The sequence below is a fragment of the Teleopsis dalmanni genome, chromosome 1 (genome assembly GCF_002237135.1).
Source record: "Teleopsis dalmanni isolate 2A chromosome 1, ASM223713v2, whole genome shotgun sequence".
Classification (NCBI taxonomy): domain Eukaryota; kingdom Metazoa; phylum Arthropoda; class Insecta; order Diptera; family Diopsidae; genus Teleopsis; species Teleopsis dalmanni.
In genome coordinates, this window is record NC_051846.1 from 107,916,520 (window position 1) to 107,938,569 (window position 22,050).

A 22,050-nucleotide genomic window follows, 5' to 3' on the forward strand; every position below is an offset into this window, starting at 1 on the left:
TTCGTATTCTGTTCACATTTTTTCCGAATTCTTGAAGCTCTAGTTTTGATTTAATGAGCTTTAACATATCAGCGTAAGACTTGTCTGCCGTCTTGCTAATAAGAATAGCTTCAGGTCTCACTCTTGGCGCTTTAACGAGGTCCAGTTTTGTCACAGTTTTCCTCTTTTAATTTTCCATAAGTTGCCATTTGTTGCAAGGCGTTCCATGTTCGTTGCTTCCAATTTCCCTAATCTGAACTTTGGGTGGTGGACCGTTCGGTTTCTCATTTGCAGAACGCTTTAGTGCTCTCTGAGTTTGCACGCTAATGGAAGTCACACTCTTAGCTGCTACCGGTACTAGTGACCACCTTTCTTCTTCCGACTTATACATCTTAACTACCTGTGTTAGCAGGTCCCGCATATCCTTATTGATATGTCTTTGAGACTCCATCATCGTAGATAGTTGTAATAGCTTTTCTTCAACGCTATCATCTGGCTTGGGGGATAAAGGAATATTTACTACCTACTTCTCCAATGTTTTTTGAGATGCGTTTTGTTTCTGCATAGGTGATGTTCTTTGCCCACTCATACCTTATTAATACCCTTTTGAATTATTTAGAAAATTAAAAAAAGAATTAATTACCTGTAATTTTTAAATGTACAAATTCAGAATTTATGTTTAACATTAAAATATTGCTAGTAAATTTAAAATTTGAAATTTGCTAAATAAATTTCCTATTTGCTAATTAAATTTAAATATTTTGTTAAATTGCTAAATTGCTAAATTAGAGTACAATATTACACGATTGCACAAGCTTTTGTGTAACAATTGATCTAATTATTTGATCGTTTTATAACACTTATTCACTTTGTAATATTTCTGTGTTAATAATTTAATTGCTGTTTCTATCAGCTGATTTTGTATGTGTGCAATAATTTTGCAAAAAAAAGAGCACCAAAGCTTACAAAAATTCAATCAAAAAAATAAAAAACGATATATGAAAATACAAAAAATTAAAGAATTTTAAAAGAAATTTATGAAAAAATAACACTTATCGGCTGCAGTTTTTCATCGCTCCAAGTAAGTATATTATATTCCACCGCATTTAAGAACTTTCTATCGTAAATAGAGTTCAATTACAGGAATTATATACCGAACCAGCGGACCGCATTCGAAACGCGTGCATTCACGGCAAAAAACTAAAACTCCGCTGTTCTAATATAATGATTGCACAAATGTGCACACATGTGCGATTTAGCGCTTGCACCCAAGGGTGAAAAAAAATTACATGAATTTCACAATTTTGTTTGAAATAGAAAATATTATTTTGTTGCAAATTTTGAAAAAATTGATATTTGCTTTCGTTGGGATCGTTACTTATGTTAAAAAATGCATAAATTAACAAATACTTAAAATAATTAGTTTTGTTAAGTATTTGTAATGTGAACTAAAAATTATAACTGTCTTGACCTTATTTGTATTTTAACTTAAAATATTAGTTTTTTGTATATTACTTCCCAACTTTTGTGCATTTTTAAATGCAAATTTAGTAAGTGAACTTAAAGTATTTGTTTGGTAAGTTTTGCACCAGTTTAAAAGAAATAAAAACATATTTTAGGAAGATTTTTTTTTTCCAAAAAAATATGTATTGACATAGGTAGAGTATCTAACTTTTATAGATTTGCTAATGTGAACTTAAAAAATATGAAAAGGAAGTAAAATTTCTAACTCTTTTGGTAGAACACAAAATTTTTAAATACAAAGCAATTAGTTTCCACAGAAATATATGAATGTATACTAATAATAGATTAGGTAAAATACTATTAAGAGGTACTCTTAAATAAAAAACAAACAAATCAAGCCTCAGTCGTGTTAATCACTTACACCTTGAAGGACAAAAGCAATATTCTATAGTAATATTCTATATAATATTCTATATTTTAATTTTTAAGCGATGATTAGGTGATAAATAAAATTTTATGAAGTAGTCCAAAATTGATATACTTAATTTTTTCTAAGTAAGATCCGTAAAACCGATACTCTTTATTTATAACATTTCGAAACAAATACTCTCTATTAAATTCTATTTAACTCATATATTATAAACTATTTATATTTTATATTATAACAAAGTTTTCAAGTGCATTGTGAAATTAACTTTATTCCCATGTCTTAAATTAATAAACCTTAAAATAATAAGTAATATAAGCAATAAATGTAAATCTAATAATAAATTCAAAATTAAAATATAAATACAAAATCATTTCTTTAATAAAATATTTCGCATTAAGACCAAAATTAATACAAATCAGTTTTACGTAATATTTTGCTGCGATATTTGTCATAATATTGTGCGCTTTTAAATCATCATTTCACACAAATGTGCAGTAGACATTTCGTCTCCGCACATTTAGGTGCATTTTTATTTTCAAGTCTGCACACAAAATGTGCTCCTGGTTTTCTTTTCTGCACACATTGTGTGCGAAGGTAAGCTGGTTGCCTCACACACAATGTGCTGTGCGAAATAACTTCGGCACAAACACCGAATGCGTGTGCGAGTTTTTTTTCACTCCACCACATTCGTGTGAAATGTGCGTTTTGTTTGTGCACTTAAGATATGCACAAAAATATTCGAACACCACATTTGTGGTGTGAAATTTTATTTAGAATCGCACAACATTTGTGCGTGGTGCATTGCATTTTTGTGCACAGCACAGTGTTTTTCTGAACCCTACTTTCAACGGAGACTATTGAATCTAGGGGTGAGGGTGTCATATATTACAATATAGGTACATACAGTGCCTAACATAATTAGTGGCACAGCAAGCAAATTAAACTTCAGCACTATTTCTATCCTGTTAATGATTCGATTTTTAATCAACAAAAAATTTTTTTAGTTAAAATGCTTAATTTGCTTTTAAATTCATTTTATTTCATTTTATTTTTTATTATTTTAATTCTTTTAAAATTAAAAAACTAAAAAAAACAAATTTGGCTAAACAAAATTATTGGCATACTTAAGTTGTAACGAACTATTTTAACATAATTTCATTGGTCTGGCAATTTTTTACTGAAAAAGAGTAAAGATCTCTACATTATGAATGCCATGGTGATTCAGTTTCCAGTTAAAAACGTCACTGTGGCTTTAATATTGAGAAATTTGATGCATTATAAACAAAAAACAAGAAGAAACCACCGAATCTCAGCGCAATGTAATTCTATATTTGCACAATCAAAACATCTTATACAAAGATTGGAGAAATGACGCTTAGAAGGCGCTATACCATTTAGAATATTGTGCAGCGTTTCAAGGAGGCGATACCGTTGCAAAGTGCAACGCACCCAAGCCGACCTATACCCATGAGCGACCTTCACGGTATAATAAGAAAGCAACATAATAATAAGAAGTGTGAAGGTCAACTCAAAAATATTTCAATTGCAGCTGAGGTTAAGCGAGAGTTTGGCAAGGAAATTCATGTCAACTACAAAGTTTCCTTGACGGTATCGAAATGGTCGATGAATTAAAAGGAGAACATGAAAGATTGGCAGTCACATTAATAAAAACTAAACTAAAAGAAATAGCTAGACAGATAATAACCATTGAAAATTCAATATTAGCAATAATAAATACACTAAAAGCAAATATCAAAGGAGAATCAGTTGCACTCTTAACTGCTAAATTAATGAATCTCCAACAGAAAAACAAAACTGCCAACCAATACACTAAAGAGGTTGAGCAATTAACCAAAGCAAATCAAGGTGCTTACATTTCGGATAGGATACCACCAAAGATAGCTATACAATATTCAACTAAGGCGTCTGTAGATGCAATGGTTAAAAATTGTACAATACCTGAAGTCAGATTAATTATGAAGTCAGGCCAATTTAATAATTTGAACGATGCAGTACAAAAATTTGTAGAAAGCTGCACGGATGCTACTGGCCGGACAGACACTGTTCTATTCACACAGCGTCAAAATATAAATAATTATCGTGGAAACAATCGTGTAAATAGAAATTTCAGAGGTAGAGGATACTACCGAAATAATAACTACAATAGGCAGAGACAATACAATACCTCTAATCAATATGGAAATTAACGAGGACGCGGAAATAACCGTAGGATCCAACATATTGTTAGAATAACTAGTACTAATAATAGTACTAACCAAAACAATATTGGTTCGGAAAACCTGAACCAGCCTCTGAGAAATTAAAACATAATACAATATATAGTTCAAACCTTAACCTGGGCGTGTTTGTTAATTTTTTTAATAATGCCACTAATAAATTACTAACCTTATTAGTAGATATAGGAGCAGACGTGGCTCTACTAAATATAGCAAATATAGATAAATATGAAGTAAATAAATTTGAGGTAACAACCCTCAGTGGTATAGGCCAAGGTTCGATCCAATCATTGGGTCTTACACAGTTATATCTTAGAATTGAAAATATTCTCGTAACGCATAAATTTTATGCAGTACAAGATGATTTTCCTATACCATGCGATGGAATCATTGGCATGGATTTTCTAAGAGAATTTAATTGTAAACTCGATTTCATGCAAAATAAAGAGTGGCTCATTTTACGACCAAAATATTTTCCACAACATATTGCCATACTAATTGAAAACACTTGTGAAAATGATTTTATCATGTTACCAGCAAGATCTCAAGTAATTAGGAGAGTATACCTTAGCGCAGAACAGGAAGATTTATTGGTGCCAAACCAAGAATTACAACCTGGTGTGTTTATTGCAAACACTAATAGTTCAACACAAATAGTTCAGTTACAGCTTTAAAAATTAACAATATAAAAACTGAAAAAATATCAAATTTTGACATACTATAGCTAAAAAAAACTTCATGATATAGAACTAAAGAAATTATAAATAGATTATTCAAAAATTTCCCTAGTAAATTTAGCGACACTCTGTACGACACTCTGTACAAAATACAGTGATATATTCGGATTAGAAAATGAGCAAATTTCTGTAAATAATTTCTACAAACAGCGTTTAAGGTTAAGCGATAAAATACCAAGCTATATAAAAAAACTATAGAATACCACATACCCATAAAGCAGAAGTCGAAAAACAAGCAAAGAAATTGGTAGATGATGACAGAGTAGAACCATCAATGTCAAACTACAATAGTCCATTGGTATTAGTACCCAAAAAGTCATTACCCGGTTCAAATGAAAAGATATGGCGATTAGTAGTGAACTACCGTCAAATAAATAAAAAATTGATTGCAGACATTGTTCCCTCTTCCAAGAATAGAAGACATTCTTGATCAATGGGGAAGAGCTAAATATTTTTCATGCCTTGACCTAATGTCTGGAATCCATCAAATAGAGCTATACGAATGTTCAAGAGACATTACATAATTCTCTACAGAAAATGGCTCTTATCGTTTCAAACTACTCCCGTATGAATTGAAAATTGCTCCAAATTCTTTTCAACGCATGATGACTCTTGCGTTTTCTGGTTTAACACTATCTCAAGCATTTTTATATATGGATGATTTAGTTGTACTCGGATGTTTTGAAAGACATATGTTTAAAAATTTGACAAATGTTTTCGAACTATGCCGAAAGTACAATCTTAAACTACATCCTGACAAATGCACATTTTCCATGCATGAGGTTACATATCTCGGTCATAAATGCACTAACAAAGGCATCCTTCCGGATGACAGTAAATACACAGCAATAAGAGACTACCCAGTACCGACTGATGCTGATGGAGCACGACGATTTGTTGCTTTTTGTAACTACTATAGAAGATTCATAAAAAATTGTTCTGACTATTCTCGACATATAACGAGATTAACCAAAAAAGAAGTTCCATTTCAATGTACACAATATTGCCAGAAAGCGTTTGATTATCTAAAAAATGAACTTATGAATCCAACTATTTTACAGTATCCAAATTTTAAATAACCATTCTGTGTCACTACTGATGCAAGCAAGCATGCTTGTGGTACAGTTCTAAGCCAATAGCATGATGGTAGACAACTTCCAGTCTCGCACGCTTCAATGACCTTTACTCAAGGAGAAAGTAATAAGTTAACCATTGAACAAGAACTTATTGCAATTCATTGGGCTATAACACATTTTAGACCATATATATATGGTACACATTTCTTAATTAAGACCGACCATCGCCCATTAACCTACCTTTTCTCAATGAAAAACCCGACTTCAAAACTAACTCGAATGAGATTAGATTTCGAAGAATACGATTTCACAGAGGAGTATCTCAGAGGCAAAGAAAATTATGTTGCCGATGCTCGATGGTTGAAATACTTCACGTATTGTCTCAATACCACCCCATCAGTGGTGCATGGATATTGTCCATACGAGCTTATTTTTGGAAAAATTCCCCAAGGTTTCAATAAATTTAATGTCATTAGTAATATAGATCCTTTATATAATACAGATGACTATAGTAAAGAAATTAAATATAGATTAGAAATAGCGTACACTAGAGCCAAAACACTTCTAGATAAGTCTAAATTAAAACAAAAGTTGCTCTACGATAGAAATAGTGAACAATTAGAATTAAATAAAAGAGATAAAGTTCTATTTAGGAATAAAGTAGGTCATAAGCTAGATAGTCAATACACGGGTCCTTATAGAATAGAAAGTATAGAAAACAATGGAAACATTGAAATAAGAAACAATAAAAATAAGAAACAGTTAGTACATGCTAATAGAATAAAATTATATAATGAATAAGATACAATAAATGTAGTGATTAAACAAATAAATATAACTAAAATACACTAAATTTAATTATATGAAATTATTAAAAATTAAAACTTTATTTAATAAAGTAGGAATATATGCGATAGTTATATTGGCTATGCATGTTATTAATACAATAATAAGTGGTTATATATTTGAATGCGCAGTGTATATATAAATACACTAATTTTTTCCAAGCGCATTGCATTGATTACAAACAAATGCATAATTCCACACACATGGAATTTGACACCACACATATCGGCGGCAGTTTGCCTTCGAGTTAACCATATGCTTGCCAGGCATTGACCGCATAAACAACAATATCAACAGTAAGCGTACTTGAGGCAAGTGGAATCGAATACGCTTATTTAGCAATAAATTACGAAATAGAAATGTACTTACCGTGCGCCGTTACATTTAGAATATTAAAATAAATAACACAAATATATATAATAATTATAAAACATTTAGTAAATAAGAAAGTACACACGCTGCGTCGTTATGTACCTAGGTTAAGTTGAAAGTAAAAACCTAAATAAAAATCGGAACCACAAATGCACTCATCAGAAGCGCACCAAGTTCTCAATAATTGAAAACAATTTTTATTTTCTTAACTATAAATAATAATTATAAGGATAAGAAACGGCAACGGTTTTATACGTTATATGGCAACCTTATAATTTCAAATAAATAATACATCTATTACACATTAAAGAATTTTCTTGCTACTGTCACAGCTTCCGCATCCTGTAGTGCCGTACACACAAAGTATTTAGAAAAATCATGCTGAAATGTTAAGATGAGCTTATTCCCGCTCTCTGCACTAGGTAGCGGACCTACAACATCCACAAAAACTTTGTCGAATGGTCTTTGAGGGGTACCAGTTAAAACCATCGGCATATTCTCTATCCTAGAGCTTTTGTTCTTCTGACATTGTTGACATATTCCGACGTAGTCCTTTATTTGTCTTTGCATACCTGCCTATTTAAACTGCTTTCGTATTCGAAAATATGTTCTAACAACCCCTTGGTGTCCTCCGATAGGTGAGTCATGAAATTTCCCTAACACTTCCTGGATATCTCTCTTATTGGTTAGGAATACTGCGTAATCTTCTTTCGTCTGATCTTTTGCATATTCCTTTTCTACTTTGTCATTTTGTTCCATTTATTTTCTTTTTCCATTAGTTCCGTTGCTGTTTTATTTCCTTTCGTTACTACTGCTATCGGTAGTCGACTCAGAGCAGTTTTTGTTTGTGATTCCTGGTTTGTATAAAATTTCCATATCGTATTCCAACAATTTCAAACGGAATCTTCCTAAACGTGTGTCTTAGTTTTTAAGATTCGCTATACCTCTTAATAGCTTAATACCTCTTAATGGCTTATGGTCTGTAAATATTTTAGTGTCTTCCCAGTAAATAAGACCTAAAATTTCTAGTTGCCCACACTATGGCTAGAAATTCTTTTTCTATAGTTGAATATCTTTTCTACGTATTACTCAGCGCACGGCTTGCGAAATAAAGTGGTAAATCAGAACCTACTTCTCCCTGAGATAATACCGCACCTAACGCTTCATTACTAGCGTCGGTTGTTAACACAAATGGTTTTAAGAAATCTGGATATTGAAGTATAGGAGGATTCATTATGGCAACCTTCAATTTAATCATAACTTCTTGGCAACTGTCATTCCGTTCGTACTTTTCTCCTATCCTTAGTAATTTATTAAGTGGTAAGCACGCACTCTCTGCTTGCGGTATAAATTTACTATAATAATTCACAAGTCCCAAAAATGATTGCAGTTCCTTAACATTTCGAGGTACTGGGATATACTTAACACACTTGGTTTTGTCTGGATCTGGAACTACTCCTTTGTCTGAAAATTTATGTCCAAGATACACTACTTGTCGTCTTAAAAACTAACATTGTTCCGTTTGTGATTTTAAATTATTTTCTCTTAGTGCTTGTAATACTCTCCTTATCCTTTGGTCGTGTTCGTTTAAATTCCTTCCGTAGATTACAATATCGTCGAGATAGACAAACAATCCATCCCTTGTAATCCTGTCAAAATACTGTTCATAATTCGTTGAAAAGTTGCGGGTGCTCCTGTTGAACCAAATTGCATCCTAAGAAATTCAAAATATCCCAGGCCCGTACTAAATGCCGTTTTCTTCCTGTCTTCACTATCTACCATCACCTGGTGATAGTCACTAGCCAAATCCAGCGTTAAGAAATATCTACTGCATCCTAGTTGCTCTAAGATTTCATTAATTCTAGGAATTGGAAATACCTGTTTAATTGTTTTTTCATTTATTTTTCTATAGTAAAAGCCATCTCGAGACGCCATTTCTTTTTCCCATCCATACCTGACTTTTTTGGCACAAATATGATAGGAGAGTTCCATGGTGACTTACTCCTTGTTATTATCCCTTCATTCAGCATTTCATTAATTTGTTTATTAATTTCTTCCGTATGTGCTTCTGGTAATCTATGGTATATTGTCGTTGATTTACTGGTATTTGATCCTGACTTGTTGGAATTTAGTGTTCCAATACTGATGTGTAGGCAGTTTATCTCTTGGCAAGTAAAAAACATCGTTATATTCCTTAATTGTTTGCGTAATTACCCGTCTTTCTTCATCGTTTAAATACTCATCCAATCTAATTAAGTTTACTTCTTTGTTCAAATTAACATTTGGTACATTTTACTCATAGTACTCATTCATATCACTACTCGTTACTCATTATAACTGCATAGTTATTTGTATTCAAAATTCTTATTCCGTTTTTCACTGCGGTTAAACATTCACCTAAATAGACATTTCTAATAATTTCCTTTTTGTGTATTACGAGTGTCCCTTCTTTGGGCAGTACTTTTACTGGAATAATCATTGTTGATCTACCATGGATTGTCATCCTTTCAGCTATACAAATCCGACAATGATCTACAATACTTACCAGTGGTAAAGTAGCTAATTCCTTTTCATTATTGAAAAATTTCAAAACCTTTTTAATTGTGTCTGTAATAGACCGGTTCCACAGTTCATCTCGGTCTAGAAGTCCGTTTGCTGGTAAATGACTACCTACTGGCACTACATGCATTTTGAATTGTAAAGCTGGAAATTTTTGGTGTTCAATATTGACCGTACCCAATGTACTTATATTGCCTCCAAAATATTAAATTTATCATAATAATATTATTTTAATAATAACAATTTTATTATAATAATAATATTATTGCAATATATTCAAAAATCTTATCATTTTCAATTACTTTCATACTAAATTAAAATATTTTTAATACTTTTTAACTTGTCTCCCAAACAATTTGCTTGGGAAAGAATTTGTGCAAAATTGGGAAAAAACTCCCATTCCCATGCGATTCAGAATAGCAAAATTGGCAACAGGGAACAACACTCCCATTCCCAAATTATGCAGAATAGCAAACTCGGGAATAGGGAACAAACTCCCATTCCCATGCGATTCAGAATAGGGCTGCAAATTTAAATATGGTAAAATAATTATTTAACTCACAACATTCTCTTCTTTAATATTTTTGTTCCTTTTTTTTTAATAAGCTGTTTTTGTATATATAAAAATATTTAAAATGTTATTTTATATGTCTTGCATTAGGACCGCGAAGAGCGAGCTGTAATATCAACACCAACACAAAAATCTCCAACAAATTCTTATATAATGTGTACATTATCACCGCAGACTTCTATACAAGAAGAACCTGAACAAGAAATTAATGATAGATTACATTTAATCCAGCAAATGCAGCAAAAACACCAAATTACAACGAAATCTGATTCACATGAAAAAAATTCTAATGAAATGGTAATTACAAATATTATTAATGTATATTTTTGCATTTAATTAACTCGAATTTTTTATGTTTAAGATGTCATCATCAAGTTTGTCATCAAATATATCATCTCTCAGTTTCGCAGATAGCTTTAACAATAATAGAAACAAAAAATGTTGTGTACGAGATAACGCAAACATAACTTACAAAACTCTTAATAGTTCAGACAACGCCCCTATGCCAACTCAGCAAATGAAACTCGTTGCGAAAGTATCTTTTAAACAACGCGCACAAAAATTGCAATCAGGTGATTGCATAAGTTCTAGTGTTCAAACAATTAAAAAGCTACATTCAAATGATTTAAGTTCAGAAAACAATGTTTTAAACGAGCTGCGGGAAACAACTTCAGAACAAGAAAAGACTGTATTTAGTAAAGCAAATAACTCTCAATCAATGTCAAATAATTTATCTACGTCATCTATTGCCTCAAAAAGCATACTTCAGCAAGTTTTATTTGAAGACAGATCGAATATAAAAATGCTGAAAAGCTTCAGAGGTGGCCCTGATATTTCCAAGAGTCGTTTGAAAACTTATAAATCTAGTTCCAACCTGTCTTCAGAATACATTGACTTGCCTTTTATTAAACGTCTTAAAGTTCTCAAAGAACGGCACAAATTAATTTCATTTTTAAAATCGCTGCGAAGTAGAAGTTTTAATTTAAAACAATCAACAATAAATACTGAAATTTCATTATGTGAGTCACTTCATCCTTATTTTAGTGATCTATCTACTACTCAATCAAATTTTTCCTCAGTTCACCCCACAAATTCTGCAACATGCAGTAATACTTTTTCACAGAAACACTGCAATTCAAAAATGTATTTGGAACTTATTAATTTTATTGGTTGTGACTTTATGCTTGTAAGTCAAGATTCTAACGAAACAACAGAACGTCAAAAGTTGATGAGTATTTTAAAAAATATGCAGAAACAGAACAAACAATGTAATAAAAAGCTAAAAGAGAGCTCAATGCGTATGGAAGGACATAGCACGCATTTCCTTGTTACACAACCAAAAGGGTACGTAAGGTTCAGTAAACACTTCTAAAGTATATTAATAAATCATATTTTTAGCCCACTTACTAGTGATAAAGCTTCTACAAACGAATTTAAATTAAATACATATTTCACTAGAAATGACAACAATCATAGTGCTGGATATAACCTAACTTCAAGTCCGAACATTTTCAATTCATCACTTGCAAATAATGTTCTAATTCCGAAAACTTTATCAATGCAACTACCTTTGGAGCCACAATCTGGTGTTAAGTATTCTATCAACACAATTTTTTCTAAACTGAAAGGTAAATACATATATATATATACATACACTGTAACGATATTTTCCGGCCCTTTTCTATAGCTGGGGTATACTCAGCGAGTATACCAGGGTTCGTTATAAGAAATTAAAAAAAAATAAAATAATAGAGACACTTCTGTTTATAGCAGCGTTTATTATTTGACAAAGAAAAAGAAAACATACATTAATGTTGTGAGAGGCAATAGACTCACAAGCGTAAGCGTTGTAACTGTTATAAATGATGAAGTTATCGCAATTGTTGAAAATTGTTTGTTGTAGGTAGTGCGCGCGTTGCAATCGATGGAAGCGTTGTAACTTGAAATGAAAGAAATTCCCAATAGCCTTAAAAACCCTAATCAAAAATTTTAATTAGTACCTTTGTCAGCTATTGCCAGACAAGGATCCCTTCCTGCTGTTACGCCTTTCCACATCCGTCATTAATTGCCAAACGCTCGTAGTCCCACACGCCTTCTGAGAGTGTTGGTGACTCGTCGTCCATTCCTCCATCAGCTACGGCCAAATGGAAGTCTAGAAGATTAGTTAAATTACCCTATGCCAGCATGAGCCAAGCCGAAGGTAACTCAACTGATTAAATTGCCCTACGCCAGCATCATCCAAGCAGAAGGCAATTCAACCACTATCACTTCGCCCAAACCAGTTCATCCATTCACATGGTGATCGTCAGCAAACGCCAAACGAATCAACATATGCCTGGACCAACTAGTCCGAGCTCCCAATATCGTCCCTAATAGAACTGACTTAAGTTGAAATGAAAGAAATTCCGAATAGAACGATTTGGCAATTTCGCTGCCCTTTTATTTGCAATTCCTTCCATTACAGGCAAAAACAAAAATTATTTTCAAATAAACAAGGTCCCGTACATTTGTCGAAACAAATTTCTTATTGTTGTACGCATTGCAATTAAATTCAATAAAAATAACTGCATCACATAAAAAATGCGTGCACAATATTCTTAAATTTGTTTATGCAGACAAACAAGAGAAATAGTTACAACAAATTTAACTAGTTTTATATGCGGCAAAAAAAAACTAATCAAAAATTGTTTTAATTTACAGGGTCATAAAAATTAGGCAAATTTAAAATTTAAGCATTCCAACACACAGCAGAAAAAGTCTACGTTCATCCATAAAATTTTTCTTAATTTTCGCATAACCTATTTAATTTTTACTGAAATTAATTTTTGTTTTCTGATTTATTTTAACCAAAGAAACAACAATAAAGTTCTAATACAAAAAATTAACAGTTATTTAAAAAAAAAATTATATACTATTTGATCAAAAAAGAACAAGAAGTTAAAAAAAACACAAAATTTAATTTTTAATAATTTTCTTTATTATCGCCTTCAACGTACTCTCCTCCTGCGGCAATACATGCTTGCTAACGCTTGATCCAATTTTCCATACAAGTTTTATAAGCTGCCGAAGGTATGGCTTTTAGTTCACGCAGCGAATTCTCTTTTATGGCCTCTATGGTCTCAAAACGCGTTTCTCGCAATGGCAATTTGAGTCGGGTAAAGAGGAAAAAGTCACACGGGGCCATATCTGGAAAGTACGGTGTTTGGTTGAGGATATTGGTGGATTTTTTGTAAAATCCATGAGTTTTCCTTCCATAAATCTGGCCTCTTTTTGCGAATGGCTTCACGCAAACGACGTACAATGGCCAAATAATACTCCTTATTGACCGTTTGACCATTCGAATGAAATTCATAGCGCAACACAACACGAATATCGAAGAAAACAGTCACAGAACAGCATAACCTTGATTTTGGACTGACTTTGGCGTTCTCTTTTCGGTTACGGCTCACCTTCGAAGCACCATTCGATCGATTGTTGTTTGGTGGCCATGTTTATTCATAGACCCATGTCTCATCACCAGTTATGATGCGTTCGATGAATGTGGGGTCACTATCTGCGTTGGAAATCATCTCTTTAGCCACATCACAACGACGCTTCTTTTGAATGAAATTCAGCTAAAAATCGCCATACGAAAATTTTTCGACTTCTTTGTATAGACGCCAAGCAAAAACTAATCGTACGATATGCGTTAAAATTTGACAGAATGTGTATAATAGTGTTGCCGGCGTGAAAATAAAATAAATTTACCGATTGGATAAATGCGGGAATTCAAAAAAAGAACGAATAAGTTCTTTTTTGATCACAAGGTATATGCAAAAGCAACAATTTGTGAAGCAGATAAAAACTAAATTCACCTCTAAATATTTACATTTACCATTAATTTAAATTCGCTTGCAAGCATAATCGTGTCTTTAAATGATTTTTAATTATCAGTTGGCTTCCGAAAGAAATAATCATTTAAAAAGATTTTTTTATATAAACAGTAAAATTTTATAAAGGAAAATAAAATACATGAAATTAATGTTATAGATATTGATCATCAATATTCATCTGTGCAAAAAGTTGTAAATAACTCCAAGGTGACGGGTAATTACGTTTCTAAACCTCGCATTAATCGCCCCCTTAATTCTGTCAGATAGAGAAAGAAGTTACATAATCAACCAGGTGAAAGTAAATACAAATTAGCTGAACATATTGCCGAAATACTTGGAAACAAAATATGTCCTCATACTGTGCGGAAAATTTTGAAGAAATGCATGTATTATAACCGGGTTGCAAGAAAGAGCCATACATATCCAGATGTTTTAGAAAAGAATGATTAAGCTTTGCTAGAAAACATGTATAAATCTATGAAGTTCTAAAAATGAGTTATTTTGTTCGATGAGAGCTAATTTTGCATATTTGGAATCAAAGATAGAAAACTTGTGTGGAGAAAATTATTTACGGCTTATAATAAACAAAAATTTATTTAAACTGTGAAACATGGTGATGTAGGCCTAATAATTTGGGAGTGTATAGCAAGTATTGGTGCTGCCAAACTTGAACTTATACAATATACAATGCATAAATGTGGGCATCAAAATATACTTAAAACAAATTTGAAAGAAAATGACAGAATGTTAGAGCTTGAGGCAACTATCTTGTTTCTGCAGGACAACAGCTCTAAGCATACAGCAGCGATCGTACGAATTTGGCTGCTATGCTATGCTCTCAGGCAACTTCAAACGCTACCAGAATCAACAGACCATAGTCTAAAAGAGGTTATGAAACGCAGAGGTTATCCCACAGGTTATTAAATTGTAGGTTTCTGTGAATTTTAATTGTTTTAATTGAAATATTAAAAAGTGTCCGCAGAGTTTTTCTGCTTTAAAAATTGTTGCTTTTACATATAATTGTGTTTAATTTTTTTTTAAAGAATAACTTAATTTTTTGTATTAGAACTTTATTGTTGTTTCTTTGGTTACAATAAATCAGAAAATAAAAATTAATTTAAAAGTTTTGCGAAACTTAAGAAAAATTTTATGGGTGAACGTAGGCTTCTTCTGCTATGTGTATATATTTATTATTAAATTGTTTGTTTACATCAATTATAGTGATGGAATAAACACAGAATTCTTTCTGTGATTTGTTTAGTCCCAACGCAAGTGTTGTTGATACATAAAGTTTAAAATAACGTAAAAGTTAATGTAAAATATACCCATTGCAATTCTATTCCCTTGCTGTTCCCAAAAACACAACTCCCTTATTCTGACTTGCTTGGAAGACAGAAGTTTTGGGAACAACAACAGTTTCAAATTTGTTTTGTTAAATTTTGGCAACCATGGCACTTTTTAATGATGAAAAATGCGAAAACGAGCAAGACAAAGAAAAGAATTGCGTATCATATGTTGATTTAAGTGTAAAAATTGCAATATTTGTCTGCTGCACAAATTATCAGAAATAAATATAATGAATACTTTATAGTAAATAATAGAAAATGTTTACTTTATTTATTTATATTATTATTTAAATATGTATATAATTTATTATATTCTTATATAAATTAAATAAAAAAAATATTTAATTATTTTTTTATTTTTTTTGAGCTCTATAAAAAGAGCTGGAGTTAACATTATTATATCACTTCAAACTTAACACTAAACTAAAAAATAATAGTCTTTCCTCATTTTGCACATATGCACATGCATTATGAATGAAGTGCAAAATGAAGATGATAGAGCCAACCGCACTTCCAGAGAAGCAACTTATATTTTTTATGTTCTGTTCGTTAACTTATACAATAAAACAAAGTTGAATATTTTTTTTATTAATTGAAATTATAAATTTAACTAAAATTTGAGTTCCTCTGCAAACTTCGTATTTAGTTTTATAATTAGGATAGAAATGTCCTTAAATTAATAAACTGCAATAATAGTTTATGATTGTACAGATGTTATGTTACAATAAAAAGGAAGCAATGTTTCACATGCGCACAATTGCAAAAGTTTATTTTAACTTATTCTATGAATCACATTCATTTCAGAATTTGGGTTTCTTTCATTATCTATTGTTTTAAATAACAATAGTTAGTGCTTTAATTTGTGGAAAAAAACCCTAAAGGATAAAATAAATAAATAAAAATTTAAATATATTAAAATATTTAAATATATTAAAATTGTTATAATACTTTAATAAAAATAATAATTTTAATAAAATATATTAAATACATATAATTTATAATAATTTTATGTTGGAACGAAGTAATATCGACGACTATTTATTGTTTCTTTTTCACTCTGTTCCCATTATGTAAAATATTTACTTAATAAAGTTCTTACTATCCTACCTTCACTTCGAACGTAGCATTCAAACGAAACGGTTGTTAAATTTATTTATTCCAATAGGTTATGGGCCCAGACCCATCACAACTGCGCTTTGCATTTCAATCTAAAAGTAAAAGTTCATTGTCCGTGCGTGAAATAAAAAGTAAAATAAGTATTTGAATTTCGAAAAGAAATTGCGTAAAAAATTGCAGAAATGGCGGGAGTCGTGCGTATCGAGCCTCTAAATGCAGAAAATTACGACACTTGGAAGCTACACATGCGTGCAGTTTTAATTAAAAACGATCTATGGGCCTACGTAAACGGGAGTGAACAGTGTCCAGGTGAGGCTGCATCCGCAGCTCTGTGGAAGACAAATGATGAAAAAGCATGTGCCGATATCATGCTAGCAATTAGTGCACCGGAGTTAAATCTTATTGCTGAATGTACAAATTCGCAGAAAATGTGGCAGAAACTGCAAGCGACGTACGAGTCGAAAGGTCCCGCTCGAAAAGCGACATTGTTAAAAAGAGTTGCGCTCTCACGAATGAAAGAGGGTGATTTAGTAAGAAATCATCTTAATGATTTTTTTGATGCTGTTGCAAAACTGAAGGAAATTGGTGTTGAAATCGGAGACGAATTGCTCGCAATTTTATTACTATACAGTTTACCTGAATCATTTGAAACATTCCGTTGTGCACTTGAAACACGTGATGATTTACCAAAGCCAGAAGTGCTTCGTGTAAAAATACTAGAAGAGTGGGAATCAAGGAAAGCAAAAAACGAGTGAGCAGACAGCGATGCTTTGTATGTAAAAAATACACCAAGTATGTATAACAAAAACAGAAATAACAATGATCGATACACAAAACGCACAGAAACGAAAAGAAATTTTTGCTGTTACAAATGTGGCAAAAAAGGTCACTATGCAAAAGAGTGCCGTTCGAAAAATGACTACAATCAAAGAGCTAATAAAAGCGAAGTAAAAAATTCCTCTTTAAGAGCAACAGAATCAGTTTTTTTGTGTCCAAATGGAAATGATAACTGGTGTTTAGACAGTGGATGCACTTCCCACATGAGCTCCGACAAGAATAATTTTGTTGATATGGTAGAATTAAATGAAGTGTTGAATTTAGCCAACAACAATTCTACGAATATTACTGGCACAGGTGACATAGAAGTAAAAGTGAACGAAAAAGGTTGTAAAAGGAATATAACATTAAGAGATGTGCTCTATGTATCGGATTTGCGTACAAACTTGTTGTCGGTATCAAAAATAACAGACAGAGGATTTGAAGTACATTTTCGTAAAAATGATGCAAGTGTTATTGATAAAAATGGAGAAGTATTTTTCACTGCAGAACGAAATGGTAATTTATATTTTATGAAAAACCATAAAATCAGTGCATTTATATCTGAAGATAAAAGTGCAATAAACCTATGGCACTGTAGAATGGGCCATCTGAACGAACGTGATTTAAAGCAAATGGCAAAAAACGGCGATGTATACGGACTGAAAATAAATTCAAAAGATAAATTACTAAATTGTGAAATATGTGCAAGTGAAAAACTAACACGCACAATTTATTCGAAAAGTATCGGTAATCGTACAGAAGATTTATTAGAAATCATGCATAGCGACATATGCGGTCCGATGCGGTGTACCTCAAATGGCGGTAAAAACTATTTTGTAACATTTATTGACGATAAATCGCGTTGGTGCGAAATTTACTTTATTAAACAAAAATCAGATGTATTCGAAGAATTCAAAAAATTTAAAAACGAGGCAGAGACATTCACTAGTAAGAAAGTAAAAACGCTGCAAACTGATAACGGACTCGAATATTGTAATCAGGAATTCGACATGTATCTTCAAAAACACGGGATAAAGCGACGCTTAACAGCACCGTATACTCCACAGCAGAACGGAGTAGCCGAACGTAAGAACAGAACACTTGTAGAGATGGCGAGATGTCTAATGAAACAAGCTGGTGTTCCACCTTCATTCTGGGCTGAAGCAATAAATACCTCATGTTACATTCGAAATCGGTGTATTACAAAATCTACAGGAGAAGTACCTCATAAATCGTGGACTGGAAAAACTCCTACTGTGACTCACATGAAGGTGTTTGGTTCAAAAGCATATGTGTTAAACAAGAAGAAATCAAAGGGTAAATTTGAATCGCGATCGGAACAATGTGTATTTATCGGATATTCATCCGAATCTAAAGCTTATCGTTTATGGTCTAAAGACAAAAGAGATATAATAATTAGTCGAGATGTGAGATTCATAGATGAACCTGGATTTAAAAACGAATACGACGAAATATTCAAATCGCAGAGTCATACTATTAACATTGAAACAAAACCGAACGTTGCCCCATCGAGTGAAGCTGAAACAAGTGATAGTGAAATGGGTGAAACGACAACGAAACGTGGTACGGGTCATCCAAAGAAGGTAAAGACTGGTTTGCGAGGAAGACCGAAAAAAATTTATCAACTACCTAAAGATGTTAAGTCTATAGACAACAATCCTGACACTGATTATGAAGACGACAATTTTGAAATAAGTGAATTGGCGTGCATTAGCATAGATGAAACTCCGCCAAATTGGTCCACAGCGAATATCAGACGCGATGAAATAGAATGGACAAAGGCTATTGAAGATGAATATTTAGCATTAATCTTAAACGAAACTTGGGAAATCGTGGAGAAACCTAATGAACATAAAGCAGTCGGAAGTCGTTTAGTACTACGAACCAAAGAAAATGGTAAGAAAAAAGCTCGCCTCGTAGCTAAAGGCTACGCTCAACGACAAGGGGAGGATTTTCATGATACTTACTCGCCAGTGGCACGTTATACATCAATTCGCTTACTTGCAGCATTGGCAGCTGAAATGGACTTGGAGATTCACCAAATGGACGTGGTCACTGCTTATCTTAACGGAGAGGGCGTTATATGGACTGCGACAGTCGGGTCTAATGTGGTACAATCGTTTAACAACTAAATTGAAACAGCTTGGATTAAAAGCTTCAATGCAAGATCCATGTCTTTTTATCAAACAAAAAGGTAAACAATTACTAATAATTATCATATATGTAGATGATCTATTACTAGCATCAAACAACAGCATGTGGCTCAAAAGCACAAAACATGCATTAAGCGATTCTTTCGAGATGAAAGATATTGGTCCAGTAAAACGTTGTGTGGGAATTGACTTCCAGCAAAACTTGGGGTCACATCAAATTATTTTAACGCAACAAGCCTATATTCAAAAATTATTAGAACGTTTCAATATGGCTAAATGTAAACCAGCAAAAACTCCCATGGAAACAAATTTCAAAACTGAAAAACCAAATGATATTGATGAAGAAGTCATGGCAAGGTACCCCTATCAAAAGCTAATAGGAGCCCTTTTGTACCTAGCAGTTACAACAAGACCAGACATAGCATTTGCAGTCAACTACATGAGCCAGTTTAATACAAACTACAATGAGGAGCACTGGAGAGCTGCAAAACGAATTTTACGGTATTTGAATGGTACCAAAAATTATGGACTTCTTTACACACAAAATAATAAAACGCTTTATGGTGTAGCTGATGCAGATTGGGGTGCGAATCTAATCGATAGGCGATCGTATAGTGGATACGCGTTCGTATTGGCTGGTGCAGCAATAAGCTGGGAGGCGCGCAAACAGCGTACAGTGGCACTTTCTAGTACCGAGGCTGAATACATGGCTATGGCAGAAGCAACGAAAGAAGCAATATAACTACAAGGTATTTTGAAAGACTTAGGCATATCATGTAAAAATGTGAATTTATTCAATGACAGCCAAAGTGCGCAAAAACTCATTCAGTGCTTAGTGTACAGCTCGCGCACAAAACACATCGATGTACGTCATCATTTCGTTAAAGAGTGCTACCAAAGCGGGAAAATTGAGATTACGTACATGCCAACCGAAGACATGCCAGCAGATGTCCTCACAAAAGGATTAAACAGTGTTAAGCACTTTAAATGCGTAACAGCGCTGGGTATGGCGGATAGTCTTTCTACTTCGAGGGGAGGTGTTGGAACGAAGTAATACCGACGACTATTTATTGTTTCTTTTTCACTCTGTTCCCATTATGTAAAATATTTACTTAATAAAGTTCTTACTATCCTACCTTCACTTCGAACGTAGCATTCAAACGAAACGGTTGTTAAATTTATTTATTCCAATATTTTATTAAAACAAATTCGAAAAACTAATCAATTCGTGTGGATAAAATAAATAAATAAAACTTTGAAAATATTAAATTTATTATAATAATAATTTTATTCAAATATATTCAAAAATCTGATCATTTTCAATTACTTTCATATTAAATTGAACTATTTTTAATACTTTTTTAACTTGTCTCCCCAACAATTTGCTCGGGAAAGAATTTGTGCAAAATTGGGAAAAAACTCCCATTCCCATGCGATTCAGAATAGCAAAATTGGCAACAGGGAACAAAACACCCATTCCCAAACTATTCAGAATAGCAAACTTGAGAACAGGGAACAAACTCCTATTCCCATGCGATTCAGAATAGCAAAATTGGCAATAGGGAACAAAACACCCATTCCCAAATTATTCAGAATAGCAAACTTGAGAACAGGGAACAAACTCCTATTCCCATGCGATTCAGAATAGGCCTGTATATCTTGATTCACAAAAAGTATAAAAACGCCATTGACTGTATAGGCAACTGCAATACGAAATAAAATTGAACAAAATATTATGGTATTAAAAAATTTAATACATATTTGCATTTACAAACATTTTCAATGCTTATGAAATCGTTAAATTCTGATTAGTTTTATGCAAAGAATAGAAAAATTATGAATGACATAACAGCAATGAGTACAATTATCAAAAAAAAAAAAATTATAATATAATAGGTGTTCAATAACTCGTTTGTTATTGAAACTGACTTGATACCTGAATCGATTCAGTGTTTCCTAGGAATCCGGCACTTGAACCAGTTTCTAATAAGCACTTGAAACGAATTAAGACCACAATGAATTCTAGAATTGAATTGAATTTTATTACTAAAAATTTAGGTTTTTATATAAATTTGACAAGGTGTTGATACATACAATTCGCACGATAATGCACTATATCTTAAGCTGCATTAAAGTAGCGATTAGATATCGCTCAGCTTAGTCGTGGGAACGGTCACAATTCTCATGGAAATTGTATGCATTTACGAATAACAAATAAGGAATATTACTTGCGTAATTTCCTTAGCAACCTGGTATATGCTTTGTGACGAGTTTTACCATCTCGTCACAAAAATGGCAATGCACTATGCATATCTATTATTATTAATGTAAAACTAGAAAAAAAAACAACAACAATAAAAATAAAAAAAAATATATATATAATAAAGACAACAATAGAATTAAGCTATTTTTAGTTGAAATGAATTTGTTTATTATTAGTTAAGATAAACAC

The 22,050-nt window shown here is 32.4% G+C and overlaps 1 protein-coding gene across 2 annotated transcripts in view; it reads left to right on the forward strand.

Moving 5' to 3' along the window:
* Positions 1 to 10,365: 10,365 nt before the first annotated feature.
* LOC119672499 overlaps positions 10,366 to 22,050 on the forward strand; it is a 34,533-nt gene continuing 22,848 nt past the window's right edge. The window contains exons 1-4 of one of the 2 annotated variants that reach the window (XM_038083568.1): positions 10,366 to 10,568; positions 10,633 to 11,290; positions 11,351 to 11,615; positions 11,670 to 11,899. In XM_038083568.1, coding sequence (XP_037939496.1) covers positions 10,425 to 10,568; positions 10,633 to 11,290; positions 11,351 to 11,615; positions 11,670 to 11,899 — 1,297 coding nt within the window. In that variant the 5' untranslated portion in view covers positions 10,366 to 10,424. Of the gene's footprint in view, positions 10,569 to 10,632; positions 11,616 to 11,669; positions 11,900 to 22,050 lie in introns of both variants that reach the window. The other variant, XM_038083562.1, reaches the window with a different exon arrangement.